This window comes from Mustela putorius, unplaced genomic scaffold (genome assembly GCF_011764305.1).
Source record: "Mustela putorius furo isolate JIRA1106 unplaced genomic scaffold, ASM1176430v1.1 tig00000145_pilon_pilon_pilon, whole genome shotgun sequence".
In the NCBI taxonomy this organism is placed as follows: domain Eukaryota; kingdom Metazoa; phylum Chordata; class Mammalia; order Carnivora; family Mustelidae; genus Mustela; species Mustela putorius.
Window position 1 is genome coordinate 31,933,551 of NW_025421294.1, and position 18,472 is coordinate 31,952,022.

At 36.0% G+C, this 18,472-nt stretch overlaps 1 protein-coding gene across 1 annotated transcript in view; it reads left to right on the forward strand.

Annotated features, from left to right (window-relative positions):
- FBN2 (fibrillin 2) overlaps positions 1–18,472 on the forward strand; it is a 254,931-nt gene that overhangs the window by 144,458 nt on the left and 92,001 nt on the right. Inside the window, exons 14-19 of the mRNA XM_004737427.3 lie at positions 677–799; positions 3,282–3,404; positions 8,658–8,810; positions 11,834–11,887; positions 13,570–13,695; positions 16,395–16,520. Coding sequence (XP_004737484.1) covers positions 677–799; positions 3,282–3,404; positions 8,658–8,810; positions 11,834–11,887; positions 13,570–13,695; positions 16,395–16,520 — 705 coding nt within the window. The remainder of the gene's footprint in view (positions 1–676; positions 800–3,281; positions 3,405–8,657; positions 8,811–11,833; positions 11,888–13,569; positions 13,696–16,394; positions 16,521–18,472) is intronic.

The following is an 18,472-nucleotide window of genomic DNA, read 5'->3' on the forward strand; positions in this document are numbered from 1 at the left end:
TGCCTGCCCCCTTGCAAAAGCTTTCTAAAAGATACACATTTTTATTTAGAACCATATATGCTATTTCTATGAAAACTTGCATAGCACGTATGTGAGAATTCTTCAGATGACTTACAGGATTTCACATTTTGCCATTATGACACCAACAATTAGCTCTAGTCTGGCAGAATATAAAAATGTCTAGCATATGTGATAATCAAATCTCTAAATCTGAAGTCCTGGTGATGTCTGGTACCAGTGGATACCAGTACCCCACAGAAATACTGTAGTCACACGGCAACACACAATATTTCAGCTACTAATCCAGGTCCAGATCATTTCACTCACAGTGACGTTTATCACTGCTTTATTCTCCCTTACGGAAAAAACTTCCCCCACCCCCTGAAATCATATAAACATTTTTGCTAATCAAAGTAAAGCACGTCTCATGTGGTTTTAATAAAAACCAAGCACAACATTTACTTAATATTTTCCTTTATATTCCTTACACTAAAGGCCCTTCATGTTCTCCACCCTATTTGCTCTCACTTGGTTGGCGTTCATATTAGGAAAAAAAAAATCAATGAGCACATGGCTCACTTCTATAGTAGAACATGATTGGTGGTTATTTGTGAAAGGAGAGGGAAGTGGTTCCCACAAGGCCAGTGGTATAAGTTGTTCTGCTCTCCTTCTGCAGATCATGATGAATGTACAACTACTAACATGTGTTTGAATGGGATGTGCATTAATGAAGATGGTAGCTTCAAGTGCATCTGCAAGCCAGGATTTGTCTTGGCTCCAAATGGGCGTTACTGTACTGGTATGTATGGCTTTGATAGGAAAGTAACCATTGAATGAATCATCAAGAATTACTTCAGTTTCTTCATGTGGATTTCATATTATTCACATCTCTTGCTAATTCAGTAAGGCAGGTGTCTAAAGCATCCCAGAAAAACATACATTGTGGTCTAAGGAACAGTAATATCTTTAAAAAATAATAATGGTGTAGGAAAAATTAAGGGAATGACAGATTGGTTCTAGCAAGTCTGGAAGAGACAATGTAGAAATAGTTTCTCTGTACCCCTTGCCTAAATATAAAAGAGGAAGAAAAAAGTCTTGGAAGGTTTTCATTTTTTTTGTGCTCTGAGAGCTAGATTTTCCACTTTCATTCATTACCCTGTTTTGTATTACATACTTTCCATAAACTCTCTACAGATCATGACTATACCATTCTCTAAAAATCTTATATTGTGACTTAGCAAAGAAGTATTTTGAGTGTTCCTATCAATTTTGTTTATAAAGCCATTTTTTTTATTTAAATTTTTTATTTTTTATAAACATATATTTTTATCCCCAGGGGTACAGGTCTGTGAATCACCAGGTTTACACACTTCACAGCACTCAAAAAGCACACACCCTCCCCAATGTCCATAATCCCACCCCCTTCTCCCAAACCCCCTCCCCCCAGCAACCCTCAGTTTGTTTTGTGAGCCATTTTGAAGGCTAAGCTCTAGTGGTAACTCTAGTAAGCAAAAGAAGTGCTTTTATATCCAATTTATACTCACAATTTTAATTTAGTAAGTTGGAACAAATTTTGCATTTTTTTTTCATTTTTCTCCTTTTATATGAAATCCACTCTGAATCTTGTCTACTTTCCATTGCACAAACTTACGTGAATAGCATTAGTGCTAATAACCAGTTCCTGTAATTTCAACAAAATTCCATGGAGAGTTGAGAAAGATCGAGACTGATCTTGTATTTCTGAATAAAAAATAGCTTCTTGACTATTCATAAAAGGGGAGTACAGCATTCAGTAGAAATGTTGTAGCTCTGCTATTTTAACTCATGATTGAGATGTCATCTCAACATTAGCTGACGGATTTAACACAGGATTTGAGTTCAGTGTTATGTTCCAGGGTGTAACGTTACATTATAGCATGTTCTTTTATTTAAGCATTTCCTAAGAATCTTAAATACACATATAAATAAGACCTCAACAGTTTCTGCTGTCTTGAAATTTTTTTTAATTTACTTCCTTACTACTGATACTGTAATCTGCAAATCTTAAAATGTTCATGATTTGGTGGCCCTGTGTTTTGAAGGCTGTTTCATCTTTGAGGGAAGCCATTCTTTGTTGGATTATATTTGATAAACTCTAACAGATTGAAAATTAGGAGAGATGCCCCATGGGGTTAAGTATTCGACTCTTGCTTTCAACTCAAGTCACAATCTCAGAGTCAGGATTGAGCCCCATATCAGACCCCATGCTCAGTGGGAAGTCTGCTTGAGATTCTCTCTCCTTCTCTCTCTCCCCCTCTCCCCACCAGCCCTATGCTCACTCTCTCTCTCTAAAATAAATGAATTAGGGGCACCTGGGTGGCTCAGTGGGTTAAGCCGCTGCCTTCAGCTCAGGTCATGATCTCAGGGTTCCTGGGATCAAGTCCAGGTCATGATCTCAGGGTTCCTGGGATCAAGTCCCGCATCGGGCTGTCTGCTCAGCAGGGAGCCTGCTTCTCTCTCTCTCTCTCTCTCTCTCTCTCTCTCTCTGCCTGCCTCTCCATCTACTGTGAAATAAATAAATAAAATCTTAAAAAAAAAAAGAAGATGGTAAAAAATTAAAATAAAATAAAATAAATGAATTAATCTTTTAAAAAGGAGAGATGGTTCCGTATTTTGTTATTATGAAGTGATCAACTTAATGTTAAAACAGCATCTCTCTTTGGTTTGAATTTTATGTGTGTGTAAATAAAAGGTAATTACAAACATTTAGCTTGGTTTTAAGAATATGTTTCATTGAATTAACTTGACTTAAATATCATTTAATATTAAACAGAAATAGCAGATAGAAAATGAAAAATGAGTGTATGAGGCTACTTTTTTCCCTAATGGGTAAAGGGAGGCAACTCTGCATCAGTCTTACTGAACATATGCTTGAAAGAGTTGGTGTTTGGGCACCTGGGTGGCTCAGTTGATTAAGTGTCTACCTTTGACTCAAGTCATGATCCCAGAGTCCTGGGATTGAGCCCTGCTTCAGGCTTCCTGCTTGGTGGGGCATCTGCTTCTCCCTCTCCCTCTGCTCTGCTTGTGCTTTCTCTCACTCTTCTTTCTCTCTCAAATCAATAAAATCTTAAAAAAGAAGAGTTGCACTTAGATTCAAGATTTGTTATCACTTCTGTGTCCTTCCACAAATTATAAAATGGAAAACAAAAGGTTGATAGTCTAGAGTGGTGAGAACAGGTAAACTCTGTAATAAGAGTAAATTTACCCAGTTAATGGCCTGGGTTGTGCTTCCCTCTGGACAGATGTTGATGAATGCCAGACCCCAGGAATCTGCATGAATGGACACTGCATCAACAACGAAGGGTCCTTCCGCTGTGACTGTCCCCCAGGCCTGGCTGTGGGTGTGGATGGACGCGTGTGTGTTGGTAAGTGAATCGTTCTGTAATGGCCCACTGTCCTAATGGTCTTTGAAAAAATAAAGATATATCTGTAAGATGGAGAAGTATTCAGCCATAAAAAGGAAGTAGTCAAAAATGCACAAGTATGAATGAGCCTTGGAAACATGCTGAGTGAAAGGAACAGCTCACAAAAACCCAGATGACTTATGTTTCCATTCATGTGAAATGTCCAAAGCAGATAGATCTGTAGAGTCAAAGCAGATTCGTTTTGCTTAGAGCAGAGAAGGTAGGAGTGCCAGATAAGGAGGTGGTTGCTAAAGGCATTTTTGAGGTGGTGAAATGTCCTAAAATTAATCAGTTGTAGTGATGATTATATGTATGTTGAATATACTAAAACACATACACACACACACACACACTCCTATTGAGTTATGTTCTTTAATTGGGTGCATTCTTAGGTATGTGAATTATACCTCAGTAAAGTGGTTCAAAAAAAATGTACAGAGAGCCCAGCAAGCTCCTGGAAGAAAGCTCTGATGAGATGCAAGTCAAAATTGCTGGTGAAGAAGAAAATCATCCTTAAATCAGGATACTTGACAGTGTTAGCTGACTGAGTCTCTAAGTACAATGGATTTAGATTTTATAATTTATAGCAAATAAGATATGAAATGGAGAGTATAGTTATATGTAAATAAACGCTGTTTTTATTCAAACACAGTTTAAAATGTAAATAACTTCTGTAGAAGAACTTGGAGTTCTGTCAAAAGGTAGAAATGTTTTCATATTGTTTTTTCTCATCGCTGTGCAGCTAACTATAGAAACAAGGGAAAAGTATGAGATAGAATATATATATTTTATTCTAAACTGTTCCAAATTGTTTTGCTATTTTTAAAAAGTTCCTTTTGCCAAATGGGTTCCATGCAAATCAGGGTTAGCCAGCATCAGCTTTAAAGAGGCAGGCAAATCAAAAATGTCATGCATTTCAGAACCCAACCATATGTCCCAATGGTAACAGCAGAATGATTTACTTTTCAAAATACAGTTACCACAGTTTTCTCTCCAGAAGGCTTTCATAAGACCCCCAGGGTGCCTTAGTCATTGTGCACCCTTTATTTCTCAGGTGACTCGGTAAAAGGCAGACATATTCGTTGGTGTAAGAGTATAAGTGAGAGAAATGAAATTCTTTCTTAGACATAGGTGATAATACTTTACTCTTCCCTCTGGGAATCAAAACATTTGTATCCCAAAGGAGGTGGGGTGGGGGAGAGAAGCAACAGCAGATGGAAATAATCTGTCCACTTAAGTTCATCCTCTATCTTCAATCTAGGATTTATTTCCGCTTACAAGATTGTCAGCACTTCGTTCAGGGATATTTTAAATACAGCAGCCAGAAGAATGTAGCTCCTTCCTGCTTAACAGAGCTGAAGTGTTTTCACTTGCTGCGATATACTTACTTGGCCCTTGCCTTTACCTCAGTGATTCTGTTGAAATCTATGATGAGTACAAAACCAGTTTGGGAGGACGAAATCATTTTTCCTTTAAGCAACCAGTGTATGAGTGTAGCGATGAGGAATATAGTGTTTCAAACACAAATCTTCATTCTCTCGTCCACATACAGAAACAGTATAAGACATTGTTAGAAAGCCTCCAGGATTTCACAATTGCGGTCAATTAAACTTTTTTAAAATAAAAATACCATTTTTGTCTGATTATATATATTGCTGTTCCCATAACATGCTAAATGTTTTTTCTTCATCTCTCTTTGTTGATGCTTTTGACATGCACTGATTATTGAAGTCAGAAATGAATCACAACTATGAATTATTATTAGGGTTAGCACTTCAATTTTCAATTTACCTTTTGCATATTTGTTTTTGTTTCCTTAGACACTGAGATATGGGTTTTTATTTTTAGAAAAATAAACTTGTTGTAACTAGCAAGTTGGAGAAGCGTGACTCATAGGCAGAGCATAAACAAAACTATATTTTGGTCTCTCCTGTCCTTTTAAAATGTATCTTTAATTTGTTCAGTAGAAGCCATTTACCCAGTAAGTAAGGAAGAAAAGTCAGGCAACCTCGTAACTTTACTTTTCTTAAATTTATGTGACAGCTTACTGTAATGAAGACAATCTAAATTTAGAGACTAGAATACTTGGTTCCATGTAATAATATTCTGAGCCTGACTTGAAGTTAAAACTTCTCTCACAAGCTTCCTGATGTCCTTGAGTAGGATGTTTTCAGACTCCACAGGGTCAAAGAGCAGGAGAAGTGGTGAGAAGGGAGACAGATGCACTGGTGACCATCTTAGGATGACTTCAAGGAATTTGGGCTTCCCTAGTGTTGAAAGCACCCCTTCCCTTTGTGGTTCCCCCAGAACCATTCTTCTGACCTTCCTGAGATCCAGACACTGCATTCTTCCCCTGGGGACCCTCCTCCCCCATTCTCAGGTCTTTAGTCATCCAGATAGGTTCTGCCTGATGCTATCTCAGCACTCCTCCACACCATTGTTTTAGGATACTCTCTCTTTGTGTGGCCCACTTCTAATCCAAAAGACACACCATCCTTTGCCCCGTTCACCTTACAAATAGAGGTGGATATCACCTGCCCCTCCAGTAGGAATAGCAGCCACTCACTTTTGCCTGTAGGTGTCCTGGGCAGAGCTGCTGGACACACAAAACTTGTAACCTGCTCCCTGTGAAGCTCTTCTCTTCAGACCAGTGGTGAGGATAGGAGCACCCAGAACTCATAATCCAGCCCATGCCAAAAAATTCCTGCTCAAAAAATCGTTTCTTAATTGGGAGGGTTTTCAAGGATTGGCAAGTCATTTCCATATCCGCTTCCTTCAGGGTGTAGTCTCAAAATTCACCTTATTATTTGATGTTTAGTGCCTTGGGATTTCAGCTGAAGTTTCCTTTTTAACATCCTCTTAAATTAGCTGAGGAGTATTTTGACATCTTTATCGATACTGTTTGACATTTCTCTTAGTTAAAAGGTTAATTTTCTTTGTCCTAATTGTGCTCTTTATTAGCTCTGTGGCCTTAGGCAAGACACATTACCTCTCTGTACCTCTTTGCCTCATTAGTTTTTTGACAATTAAATAAGTTAATATTAGACTTACTTGTATAAAGCTTTGAATGGTGTCTAGCACTTAGAGCATGCCCAATAAGTTAGCTCTTACAGTTGCTACTGTTTTATTAGAATAGCAGCATTATATGTAAGGCATAGTCTTAAGAGTTGCTACTTTAGGCAATAGAGAAAAGTTGACACTAAAGAAAGAATAAAATGAAATTAACATTTTGTATCCAAACACACTTTACCAGTGGTGTGTAGAATCTGAGAAAATCCTTTAAAAAATTCTATTCTTTAAGTAAGAGTGATGAAGGAATTTGATACCATGGAAAACATACAGCTCAGCAGCATTTTGGTCCAGGTCTTCATCAAAATGTTTATGTGATGGAGCTTTTGATGCATCCAACCCTGTTCACCCGTGAGCATTTAGTTTTAGTTATTATGAACTAGAGTTCCAGTCTGGTACCTTTTAACAGGAAAAGGTTGACTGTCCTCATTAAAAATAGAAGAGAGAAATAAGGTAGTCACCATGTTTTTTGATTATTTCCTGTATGACTTACACACTGTGCTTAGTGCTTAACAAACAGCTCTCATTTATTATGTAAACTCTATCCTTATTTAATGGATGAGGCAAGTGTTAAATATTTCACATAAAGTCCATCCCACAGGGACCAGAACCCAGGACAATCCGTGTCCCTGAAACCTACACATAGGTAGCCACTTTGCAAAAGCAAAGGTAGTTACTTTGCTTTTCTGGTGTTGGGTATTCTAAACAACTTAGATAATCTGTAGCCCAGAGGAATACGTAATTTGTCTCTCTCTACCAGTGAGTACCATTGGCTTTTTATCATCTTGCTTCTAAAAACTGTGAGGATTATCTTCTCAACATGTACACAGAAAAAATTTTGACCATCTCTGATGCCTTCTGAGATAATAGATGTTATCCTAGTTACTCAAAAAATCATATTGTAAATCAAACTATATTCTATTTGTGCATATTTGTCTTTGAGTCATGTCCTACTCTTATATGTAACTCAGAGCTGACTTTGCTAAACTCCATCTCAGCAGAGGCAGAAGGGGACAACATGTCCTCTCTGGAGGATTGTTGTGGTAAATTTCATGTCTTCTTCCATATGAGCGTTCACACATCTCATCGTCTGGTGCAGCTATAAGTCTTACTTTTTAATGACAAACATCACCAGATCATAAGAAAGCAGTAGGTGACACAGTGGGTTATTCTGTGTAATAAGTAGATAAAATTATTTCCAACAAGTTTTGAATAGCTTTGTCAGTGTAGTGTTTAAAAGCCATGCTGCTTCTCTGGCCTCTCTGGTGATTTGTGTTTTTTATAGTTCACTATTTACTGTCTCATAAAGTTGTAGCATATTTTATGAGAATTCAGAGTGAGAGCCTAAGCTGAATATGCTTCTTAGAGATACACAGCAGGAAAAGGAAGAGCTTTAGGAGTCCCACAGCCTAAGTATGAACTCCAGCTTGGGCACTGGGTAGTCTAGAACTTGGAGCTACTTAAAGAATCCCTCTGAACCTTGCCTTCCTCATCAACAAATTGCGGATAATGATCACTGTCCTATGGACCTGTTGATGAGAATGTTCAATGGGATGATGTCTGTAAAGCAACTAACGCAAGACTAAGGACACATAGCAGTGACTATTATTTTTATAACTGGGTTTTGAGAATCTGAGATTAAAACATAGTTCACAGTAGTCAGCTGGGGGTTGACAAGAAAGGCCCTCTAACTCAGAAAGTTGAAGTAAGAAATCTCATGACCAAGCAGTGTCCTCTCAAGGTTGTTTACTTCACTGCATTTCCTTGTTCCGGAGAACTTCCAAAATAGAAATAAAATGTGTCATTTTGAGTATTGGGTAGCCAGTGATATGAGCTTGAAGTGATGTTTATAATGGTGGTGTTATACCTGTTTCTGTAAAAGGCCTGGGGAGTAAGTATGATAATGAATGCTTGTTTAGTGCATAAAACTTTGTGGAGGAAAAGGGGGGGAAGAATTGTCGACAGTACACATTTATTGATTTCTGAGCACTGTTATATGCTAAAGATACAAAGAAGAAGAAAAGTGTCAGGAGCCCTCCAGAAACTTCCTGTCTAGTAGCCACTTAGGTTAAAAGAAGCCCTCGGTTTTGAAATCCCTTTATCTGTAGCAGAATCTCAAATTGCTATTCTTCTCCCTCCTTTTAGATACTCACATGCGCAGTACATGCTATGGTGGAATCAAGAAGGGAGTGTGTGTCCGTCCTTTTCCAGGCGCGGTGACCAAGTCCGAATGCTGCTGTGCCAATCCTGACTACGGTTTTGGGGAGCCCTGCCAGCCCTGCCCTGCTAAAAATTCAGGTAGCCCCCATTTGCCAGTTTCACATCTGGTATAGAATCTGGAAAGGTAATGTTAAATATTTGGCCAAAGAGTACATCGGCTCTGTTTTCTGTTGAAGAATTCCAAATCTGTGTTGGTATTTGAGGCATATGATGAGATTTGACCTGTAGTTACCTATGATCCCTGGGCAGAGTACACACGGGGAATAGAAGAAAGTATTTGCTGACCTAATTAGGATTGTTAGAATGGATTTCTTACGTGGATTCATTAGCCTCACTGTTTCCGATGATTGGGAAGGTGAATAGTCTAAAATCCACTGTTATTTTCAAGGTATGTTAAATTCACAACAGCCTGCTTTTATTTATTTTTCATCTTGCCAAAGCATAGTCTAAGGCTGCAGTCTGTCAGTAGTTCTAGAAAGTAATGAACATTTTTACTAATTTATTCACAAATACAGGCAGATTGCATGGTCTATTTCTTTGACTGTTCTGACTCTTGGTTATTCGTATTTTTACAAATCTTACCAAATTTGTGTAAGCATAGTAGGGATTTAAGAATAAACACAATCTCTTTTTGTCTTTCAAGTGGGGAATAGTTGAGAGCATAGGCAGGCAAACGTATAAACTACAGGTTACTATGATTAGTGCCTTAAGAGGGACGGAAACAGAGAACTGGAGAACACAGAGGAAGAAGCAATAAGTGGTCGGGGAAGCTGGGAGGGACTTCAGGGGTCTGGCGGTGGGGGTGGGCTTCTGCTCAGTTTGGTCTTGAAAAAAGGCTTAAGAACATTCCAGGTGGGCACCTGGGTGGCTCAGTGGGTTAAGCCTCTGCCTTCTGCTCAGGTCATGATCTCAGGGTCCTGGGATCGAGTCCTGAGTCAGGCTCTCTGCTCAACAGGGAGCCTGCTTCCCCCCCCCCTCTGCCGGCCTCTCTGCCTACTTATGATCCCTCTCTGTCAAATAAATAAATATTTTTTAAAAAATAAAGAACATTCCAGGTAGAGGGTGGAAGAAATGCATTCTAGCAAAGAGAAATGGCTTGTAATTCTGTTGAAAATCATAAGTGAATTGTTCAAATCTTAGCAAAGCATCAGAGTTCTTCTGGAAAGAACTGAGCATGATATTTTTTTTGAAAAAAGAGTTCATATAGGAACTCTTGCCCTAAAAATATTGACGTCAATTGTGCATGTTATCAAAGAAATATAAAGACTAGATAAAATGATGAGTGAACTAATAAAACCTGGAATCTAGGAACAGATGTGACTTTAAATGGGAATGTTGGGTACAATAAAGATGCCATTTAGGTCAGTGAGGGAAGATTGAAATAAGTAATAAATATTGATGATAAAATATTAGAAAAAATACGAAGTTAGCTCCCTGCACTAGACCTTACAAAATAATCCTCTTGTCGATAAGAATATATTAACTTTTTTGTTATTTTGTAATAATGGAGGGCTTTCAGAGCAGAAACCAAACACTAAAATACACATGTAACTTGGAAAAACATGTTCCTTAATTTATAAGGAATTTGCATTAATCTGTAAGGGAAGTTGAAATCATCTATAGAAAAAAGTGCACACAAACAAGATTTCACAAAGCACAAATGCAAATGGTAGAGAACCACATGAGAGAATGTGCTCAACTTGAAAGAAAGTTAAAATAAGACATCATTTTTGTTTATTATATTGCTTTTGCCCATAAGGGTACTCTCTCATACTGCAGATCAAAGGCTAACCTGGGACATGTAGGAAGAGGAAAACTAGCAGAAGCCTTAACAAGAGGCATAAATTCTGAGCAGTTTTACTAAGAGATTAACTTAGTGATAAATTTAAATTTCATATTATTCTTATAATTGTTATAAAAGTTGGACAACCTGATTTCATCATTAAGAGATTGTTTGAATAAATGTGGTTTATCCACATAACTGAGAAAAAATGTTTAATAGTCTATGAGAAAAAATATATAGTAGTCTATATTTAAATGGAATATTAACATGAAATGTATATGATGCAATGTAGAGGATCCAAGCCTTTCCCCACTTAACCTTCTATGATCTGGGACAAGTCACTTCCTTCTGTGTCCCAGTTTTCTCAGGTGTCAGAGAGGGGAACTAATGGTATCTGGTTTGTGAATATTAATCAGCTGCGATAAAAATGAAATATTGCCATTTGCAACAGCTAGGATGGACCTAGAGGGTATGATGCTAAGTGAAATAAGTCAGACAAAGATTAATGCCATATGGGTTCATTTATATGTGAAAGCTAAAAAACAAAACAAATAAAGGAACAGAAGTTGAAGCAGAGCCATAAATACAGAGAACAAACTAATGGGTGAAAAGGGGTAAAAGGTTAAGCCAAATGGATGAAGGAGAGTGGTAGGTATAGCCTTCCAGTTATAGAATCAGTAAGTTACATGGATGAAGGCTCAGCTTAGGGAATACAGTCAGTGCTGTTTTAACTGTGTTGTGCGGTCAGGAATCATTGCTGCACTTGTGGTGAGCACAACAGAATGTATCAAATTGTCCAGTCACAATGTTGTACACCGAAAATTAATGTAATATTGTGTATCACCTACACTTCAATAAAATAATTATCCAGTTCCTAATATTGGGAGGATCAAATAAATTATTAGATGTAAAATGCTAGAATAACACCAGAAACATGGTAAATGCTCTTATACCAAGTATTGTTTATTACAGTTTTGTTATTGAGATAAAAAATATTAAAAAACATTCCCTACAATGCAATTTGGGTTTTTAAAAAAAGTTTCCATACGTAGAAAATATTTGTAACCTTTATCAGTGTTTTAACTGTATTCAGAGTGATAATCACTAATTTTTTTTATGTTTGTGATTTTGAAATTGTTACAATAATTACGTGCTAGAAAAGAGTAATTACTTTTTCATTTTAAAAACTATTTGCCAGTAATTTTTCTTCAGAATACTTTTGGAATGAGGTAAGTGACTCCTGTATAGAGAGAGAGAGTTTGGAGTTTTTAATTTATCTGTTTTTTGTTTTGTTCTGTTTTATTGTCTTGTCGTCTAGCTGAATTCCATGGTCTTTGTAGTAGTGGAGTAGGGATCACTGTGGATGGAAGAGGTAACTCTGTTTGGTTCTCACTCTTATAGTAATTATGGAATGAATATGAATGTATTTAATATTTTTAAAATATATCAGCATAAAATAAGATAAATTGTCTCTTAGAACAGTGATTATAAGCTATGTTTATTAAGTGGTATGTAGTTGTACATTTTTCATAATAGATTAAATATTTATCTGTTAAATATATATATTGTTGAAAATGTCCCTATCAAGCTACACCCATAATTTTGCGGGTACTATTGCTTAAGAAGAGACTGAAGTTGGTATTTAGGTTTTAAAAAAAGTGAGTCATTTTAAAGAAAAATATTTTTAAAAAATAAGTGAATAAATAAAATAAAAATAATAAAAAGAAAAAGAAAAAAAGAAAAATATTAAATAATGGTGCTGACATGATTTTTAAAAAATCTTTAAGAGATACTTGAAATGGATTATATTTGGGATTTACTACCCTAAAAATAAGTTCAGATTATTTATGTTTAAAAATTCTGAGATGTTTCTATATTTAAGGAATATTTTCTTATCTTAATAAAACTTAGTAATATTTTCTTAATAAAACTTAGTAATATGATACACAAAATTTAACCATGAAACCTTGAATGTTAAATAAATATGTTTATAACTTTAAAGATCTTCTACTATATCTAGAAGTTTACTGTATGTTTACTCTAAGTTCTATACAATATGTATAGTATATACATATAGTTTCTTTTGTGTTTTTTTAACTGTAGGATACTGTTAGTCTTCACTTTTTTTACATATATTTTCTTCTCTTTTCATGTTTGAGATTTTAGACACATTACAGTTGAGTTGACAGCTGTATTGCAACTTTATGATGAACATCAAAAACCAGAATAAATAAACTGTTACATTTTGGGGATGTTTCTCCCCAAAATGAAATAGCTGAGATTTCTAGAGTATTTTAAGGTCTCCAAATTCTAGGAAACAGTTGTTAGGATTAAAATTTGAGCATGGTGACCAACATTTGTTTTTGCTCACCCCCCCTCAATACCATCACCCCAGCAGAGCCAGCCCCTTGTTGGAACTCCTAGATTGCTCATATAAGTGCATCATTCTGCGAATATTGCTGCCCCTGGTTGACAGAGTAGTCCGGTTCATGACTCATTGCCAAACATTGTGTTCTCAAGCACCCACTGTCCTCTCTGAACGGAACTGTCCTCTCCATTAATTTCATCTTATCAACAATGAGATGATATGATTAAGTATCATATTACTTAGTTGACTGTAAAAAATGATAATAAAATAGAAATATTCTGTGCCTTTGGGGACCATAAAACTATACAGGGCACCCTAGTAAATGTTTGTCTTTTAATTAGATGGCTATAATACCTATCTGGTTAAGTTTTTCTTTGGATTTTGAGCCAACAGCCTATAAATTTCTTTATTAATTTTATTTTAAATACAGGCACATTACACGGGTTAGTCCTTTGAATTTCTGCCAGTTCCCTTCATTTTTCTTTTAACTTACCAAGAATTGTCCTATATCCCTCAATTTTATTCTCTTATTCCTTATTTTCACTTCCTTTCCCTTTCTGAAAGACAGATAGATTGTGGGTTTGCAGAGGTAAACACTTAATATGTTGAATGGTCTTTATTAGGCCTGCATGTATCAACAAACAATAAAATATCTGTGAGCATTAAACTTTCAACACTTAATGCAGATATCAATGAATGTGCTTTGGATCCCGATATATGTGCCAATGGAATTTGTGAAAATTTACGTGGTAGTTACCGTTGTAATTGCAACAGTGGCTATGAACCAGATGTCTCTGGAAGAAACTGTATTGGTAAGTTGCTATATTTATAGAAGAGTATTGTGTATAGTTTAATTTAATGAATTATAAGAGAAATCAAAATACAAATAAGTGAATAAAACTGCAGATCTTATAGTTTCCCTTGTTTCTTTCTTAGTATGAAGAGATAAAAATACTGGAATCCACCCAATTCTGTTACACAGTAACAAAGTTTTTAGTGGCATAACTTAGTATTTAAACCATTCTTATCAAATGAATGTATGCATACCCAATTTTTAGCCTGTTGTATTTCTGCATGTATCTTAATCCTGTAATTTTTCACTAAGGAATGGAATTCAGAGCTGATAGAGCAGTGTGGGTAATAAGAAGTTAAGAAAATAAAGTGTTACGGGTTGAGGAAAGTTTGACTTAAAAGGAAACAGCTAGTTGCTATAACTTACCCAAACATGATCACTGAGATTGGTTTTTCTTTTTGTAATTTATAAAAGAATGTTTGGAAAAACTCAAGTATATTGTTCATATATTCAAGAATTTGTGAAGAATTTAGGCTTTCTCATAGAGTACTTGATTCCACTTTTAAAAAATGAATGTTTTTAATCCATCATATGTAATAATTGTTACTAACCATTGGTGACTTACATCCAAGTATTGATGATTATAATTAGAAAGAAATATGTTTTTCTGTACTTGTGGTACTGGCTTTTATTGAGTATATTCATGCGATCTTGAGTTGAAGACAGACATACAGATAGATAGAAAGAGCTGCATTAAATGTCATGTACTTACAATAGATTTTGATACTCACAGGAAAGAGTATTGAAATTCATAAAAATATGTAAACCAGCTAGCTTATATTTACCAGAGGCAAAGTTGCTTCAAGCATAATTCCCAAGTGCACTTGAGCACACAGGCACCCTACTGAAAACAGGGAGATTCTGTGAGCATTTATAGACGACACGGTTTGTGGTGCTCCTTCACTTTTTAAAGTAGGTATATGCATAGTTTTGATAAGAATTAAAACTGCATTTTATAAATGTAAATGAAGGCAATTTTCATTTTTAGTTTGCTAGGGTTGCCTTAACAAGATACCAAAATTTGAGTTGCTTAAAGCAAAAGAAATGTCTTGTCTCACAGTTGTAAAGCCAGAAGTCTAAAATCAAGGCTTCCCGAGGGCTGTGCTCTTATGGCTCTGGGAGAGGATTCCTCCTTCCCTCATCTAGCCTCTGGTGTTTGCTTGCAGTCCTGATGTTCTTTGGCTTGTAGATGCATCACTGCAGTCACATGTCCATCTTTTCCCTATGTATTTTCACATCATCTTCCTGTTATCTCACATCATTTCATTTCCCCTTTTTTATGGACAGCAATCATATGGGATTACGGTTTACCCTAATTATGTCATTTTAACTTAATTACTTCTAAAACATTGCTATTTCCAAATAAGGTCACATTATGACTTCAGCATAACTTTTTTTGAGGGACACAATTTAACCCATAGCATCTGGGTTATTCACTAGTGGGTAAATAATTTGTGATAGGTACACTTAATGCAACAATCATGGGGAAATTTACAGTAATATTTAAAATATAAGGTTTTTAAAAATCAAGATTCAGAATTAGAGCAAAAACATAACATCCAAAGGAAAAAAATCAGATAAAACACCAAAAAAATGTTTATCAGAGCTGATGGTATCATAGCAAATATTTTTCTAATCTGTTTTCCAAATTTTCACAACATATATTGTATATCTTGTTTGGTATAAGGAACAATTATTATTTACAAGTCTAAAAGTGTAAGTTGAAGGAGCTTTTCTCTTGGAACTGCATTTTTTCTTTCTGTTATTAATTACACTTGCAAAAATAAATGTGGATAAGAAAGTAAAATTCAGTGTGAGCTTCTTAAACCTAAGCTGTAGATATTTTCTAGGCTGTTCTGGACCGCTAAAGGAATATACAAAATAGGTCATTAATTTCCCATTAAAAATGACCTTTTTTCTGAAGTAGAAACACAGTGCATAAAGAGTAGTAAACACCTTTTCTTTAGCTGCCATTTAATGTATTTTTTTATAATTTTAATCAGAAAAAATTTTTAGAAATCATCTGTTATTTTTTAATACATACAAATAAATATATAGGCAGTCAGTTTATTTTTTTATATATTTCATCAGTGCTTTAAAATACAAAGTGTGTGTGTGTGTGTGTGTGTGTGTGTGTGCATTTTCATTCCAGGGACTTCAAAACATTTTCACAGTAGCTATCACTATAGGAATGTCCCATATGAGTAAAACCAAATATATTTTGCTTAAGATCAAGGAATGTGCTTTGGGCATAAAAAGACTAAGAGTGGTGGGCAGATGGGTGAGATAGGCAAAGTGGATTAAGAAGTGCCAGCTTCCAGTTATAAAATAAATAAGTCGTGGGGATGAAAAGTACAGCATAGAGAATACACTCAATATTGTAAGAACTTTGTATGGTTGGGGACAGATGGTTCCTACACTTACCATGGTGAGCATTGCATAATGTATATAAGTATTGAATCACTGTGTTACGGACCTGAAACTCATATAATATTGTATGTCAACTATACTTGGACTAAAAGTATACTAATTTTCTAAAAGGAGAGATGAAATCAAGGAAGGATGAGAGAAAAAAAACAAATAAAAATAAAACCTCATTGGTCGCTGAGCTGTCCATTTCCCCATATATATCTCCTGTCTTCCAATGGTTGCTTTCAGACATTGATGAGTGCTTGGTCAACAGACTGCTCTGTGACAATGGCCTATGCAGAAACACACCTGGGAGTTACAGCTGCACATGCCCCCCTGGGTATGTGTTCAGGACTGAAACAGAGACATGTGAAGGTAAGAGCCACCTTCTTCGCCTTACGTATGAGTAGTAAGTACCTAGATAGGCACAGATGTTCCTTAAGTACATGGATGAAATAAGATAGAAAACAGAGTGTTGTCTGAATTTATTGTTTAAATGTAATCATGTCTTTCAGCTCATCTGCCAGTTTTAGAAATAGCATGTACTGGGGCACCTGGCTGGCTCGGTAGGTGGAGTGTGTGACTCTTGATCTTGGGGTCCTGAGTTTGAGCCCCACATTGTGTGTAGAGATTCCTTAAATAAATAAGTCATTATTTCAAGAAAGAAAGAAAGAAGAGAGAGAAAGAAAAGAAAGGAAAAAAGGAAAGAAAGAGGGACAGAGGAAGGAAGGAAGGAAGGAAGGAAATAGCATGTACCTAACCCAGTATACAAAATCGATCACTTTTGTTCCATTCAGATAAAATCTCAACAAACACTTTGAAGTTAGCGGTGGGGAGAAAAGTGAAAAGAGCCAGTGCATTTTACTTGCTGAAATTAAATGTCAGATTTTTGTTTGTTTTCTTTTCCCCTTTGAAAAACTACTGTGACACATTCACACTGGCCTTGGAGACCCTGAGTTGTAATGGCAAGGTCAGCCCTGAGGCATTTTATTTCTGACATGATTGCTGTGCCTCAGAGATTGGCCCAGAAAATATTTGGGGCTTGAGTAGAAATGGCTACCTTATATAAATTTATAGTCTAAGAAACTTTTCCTATTTGATGATTCAAAAGTTATTATTTGGGGTTCTAGATCATAAATCACTTTTTAAAAACGTCTTCATTTCCTTCTGACTACATTCCTGTACAGGGGACATTATGTGAGTGACTTCCATGACAAAAAGCCTCATTTCTGCTGAGATACCAGCTAAGCAGGCAGCATGCATCAGTTATGTTTTTGTTCCTTGATGAAAGTGCTGTGTTTCTCAGAATAATCTGTTGTATGACTACTGGTCATTGTTCTTTTTAAGTCTCACTGTGTGGGCCTGTAGAAGTGTTTGATGACATTCTCGAATCCAGAAACTGCTGCCAAAGTCATTTAAAAAAAAAAAAAAAAGATTTCATCTTTAGTTATTTTGAACAGACCTTTCCTTATCTGTTAAAGTATTTATTTCTTAGTGACTCCATAGCCAAGAAAATGGCAATAGTAATATGATGCAAAAAGACGTTAACATTCTCTCTGTCTTATTGTTTCATTTCAAAGCATTCTTGTGAACAGAAATAAGTTAGGACTTGAACAACATGCCAGAACATGAGTGACTCAGCCAAAATCAATGAAATGCAATTACAAAGTGCGATTCTAAGTTTGGATTGAATTGGAGGGGCCATTGTAAAACAGTAATTAGCCTGGAAAAAAGAAGTAAAATAAAAAATAAAAGAGAACCTTGGATAAAATGTACTTTCTCTAAACTTAGTCCTATTAACTGTCCTTTTGGAGGAGCTCCTCCAAGAAGAGCACTCAACTTCAGTCCTAGTTAAAGTACTTGAGGATTCATCTTCTCCATAGAGTTTTGAAGATCTTTCTGTCAGACAGAAAAGAGGCTTTGCCAGTATCCTCACCTAGAATGTTTCCTAGCACCCATTCCCACCCCGCTCTGATACCTGTCATCCTTCAGAATTGCTCTGAGAAACTTCGTACTTTGTTCCTGCTTTCTGCTCTTTTTCCCACTGCCCTTTATCAGTTTTTACCTATTTTGTTTTTGAGGATAAGCTTATGTTAAATGTCAAGAAGCACTGAAAGCAAGAGCACTTTAGGACACCTTCTTGGTTTAACTAGGAAGCTGATGAACTTGTTTCCCTGTCCGCAGTCACAATATCCTTTGGTGCTATTATGAGAGAAGCACATGATGGGAAAAACTGAACTGTCTTTGAATCAGTTTGGTCCAAGTTCTATTTGTATACTGAATTTGTCAGTGACATTTATAGCATATTCCCACCATTTTAACAGGTA